The 2446-nt window shown below is 38.3% G+C and overlaps 1 protein-coding gene across 1 annotated transcript; it reads left to right on the forward strand.

Annotated features, from left to right (window-relative positions):
* Positions 1-293: 293 nt before the first annotated feature.
* LOC117171156 lies at positions 294-1169 on the forward strand. The gene has a single exon (XM_033358213.1). It carries the CDS (start codon positions 294-296, stop codon positions 1167-1169), a length of 876 nt encoding a protein of 291 aa, XP_033214104.1.
* The last annotated feature ends 1277 nt before the right edge of the window (positions 1170-2446 follow it).

Genomic DNA, 2446 nt, shown 5'->3' on the forward strand with positions numbered 1-2446 from the left:
TAAAAACGTTATACCTATTTTTAGATGCATCTGGTGTACTGCGTTTGGGGGGACGTTTATATAATGCCCCAATTAGTTACGATGAAAAGCATCCTATTATATTGCCGTGTCATCGAATAAGTGAGCTTGTCGCTCATCAAGCACACATTAGATCATTGCATGGTGGTACGCAACTTACTTTACGCACGTTACGCCAGGGATTTTGGGTGTCAGGAGCTCGCACGCTTGTCAAGAGATTGATTTATGTCTGTTTTTTATGCGTGCGTCAGCGAGGTACTCTTTCTTAACAGCTGATGGGTAGTCTTCCGAATTTTCGGACCACTCTAAGTCGTCCCTTTACACATACTAGGGTTGACTATGCGGGTCCTTTCAACGTACGCGTATCACCGGGGAGAGGGCAAAAGAGTTACAAGTGTTACGTAGCCTTATTCGTCTGCTGCGTGAGTCGAGCTATACATTTGGAACTTGTTTCAAATTACTACTGTGAAGCTTTTCTAGCAGCTTACAATCGCTTTACAAATCGTTGTGGATTACCAGCTCACATGTACAGTGACAATGGTACCACATTTCAGGGAGCTGAAAGAGACTTGCGTAATTGCCTTTTAAATCTACGTAAAGATTTAAACTTGCAGAATCAACTCGTCAGTCAAGGAAGTACTTGGCATTTCATTCCGCCTTCTGCACCCCATTTCGGGGGAATGTGGGAGGCTGGAGCGACGAGCTTCAAGCATCACTTTCGCCGAATAGTGGGCTCTAGAACTCTTACTTTCGAAGAGTTGTATACTACTCTTACGCGAATTGAGGCAGCTCTTAATTCTCGTCCAATAAGACCGTTGTCGGATAATAGCGAAGATTTAACGTATTTGACCCCTGGGCACTTTTTGATTGGTGCACCGCTTTTGAGTCCCCCTGAACAATCAGTCGAATTTGTTTCTGAGAATCGGCTATCTCGTTGGCAGGTAATTCAACAAATTGTGGAGACCTTTCGGCGAAGATGGGCTACTGAATATTTACACTGTTTACAACGCCGATATATGTGGACTCGTGAACAATCTAACCTTAAGATTGATGACTTAGTATTGATGCGCAATGATGGTCTCCCTCCAACTAAATGGTCGCTTGCTCGCGTAATTAAATGCTATCCAGGTAAAGATGGCTTAGTTCGCTAGGTTCGTGTTACGATGACCACTACAGAATTCGACCGACCGATTGTTAAACTCTGCTTATTCCCTCTTTCATTTAAAGCCTCTATTGAATTGTGCAATTTCAATAAAACTTAAAAACTCGAGTAGCATGGTGACTGTCTTACCATTGCACTAGCCTCACACTTAGGTTTAATTCTAAACTCTACTTGTAATTATACCGCTTTATTTAGTGTTAAAAGAATTATATACTGTTATTCGCATTCAAAATTATTTTTATGGCGGGCGGTGAAACTGAATTTCACCCGCAACTAAAAGTCAATTTTATGCTTATTTATGCCTACTTACTTCAAGATCAATTTTCATGATCGTCGTTAGCTTAATCAACAATAAGTGTTAATTAATTTTTCATACAATGATTTGCCAACTTCGCCTATGAAACCTTTCTTGTTTATTCTCGTGATGCTCAAGCACACGAGGCGGGTGGTATGTTTGAAATGTGTGTGTTAGTACGGAAATACGAGAATATTTAAATTTAGTTATTCGCGATTAGAATGAGTAAGTAGAGTATATATAAATATATATATTAGTCCAACCATTTCTCAATGTCGAGTCAGTGTACAAACCAACGAGCACCGGGTAGGTCATAATAAACTCATGAACCTAAGTACAAAACATTTATTTGTTAACCAAGATGTCACTTAAGTGAAACTTTGTAAATAATGAAACTCGTCAATCATATAACAATAAAATTGATTTTTATATCTTATTCCCAAAATAAAGCTATTTTTCCTTACAGTTATTTCCCTCTTGAATCCGTGAATCTAAAGATATTAGTTGGATGAAATTTTTAGACGCTTGATAATTACAACACTAATTATTATAAACAGGTGTTATTTCTGATCCGGACTCCCCCGAGGTTCGTAGATTGCTGCCTAAAGAAAATAACAGATTCGAGACTCCTTTTTGCTCATAAAAAATCTGGAAATTCGATCCTTTTTGCTCTTTTTTCGTTATTCTCGTTGAAGATTAGGTCTGACTTTCATTCAGTAGATTTTAAATGGATTCTTTCATTTCCATGTTGTTTTTCTTTATTGAACATGTTAGCAATAATTGACAGTCAAAAAGTTTGCAATATTTTTTTATTGCAGGTAATCAGAATTCCTGGAAAATTTCCGGGAACCTTTTGTTATGATTACCGTGAATATTTATACCATGGAGACTCTAGGAATGACAATATTTATAGATGCGCGTCTCGGAGTACATGCTCTTGCCCGGGTGCTGTGTATAAAAATGACAATGGA

This window comes from Belonocnema kinseyi, chromosome 4 (assembly GCF_010883055.1).
Source record: "Belonocnema kinseyi isolate 2016_QV_RU_SX_M_011 chromosome 4, B_treatae_v1, whole genome shotgun sequence".
Lineage (NCBI taxonomy): Eukaryota > Metazoa > Arthropoda > Insecta > Hymenoptera > Cynipidae > Belonocnema > Belonocnema kinseyi.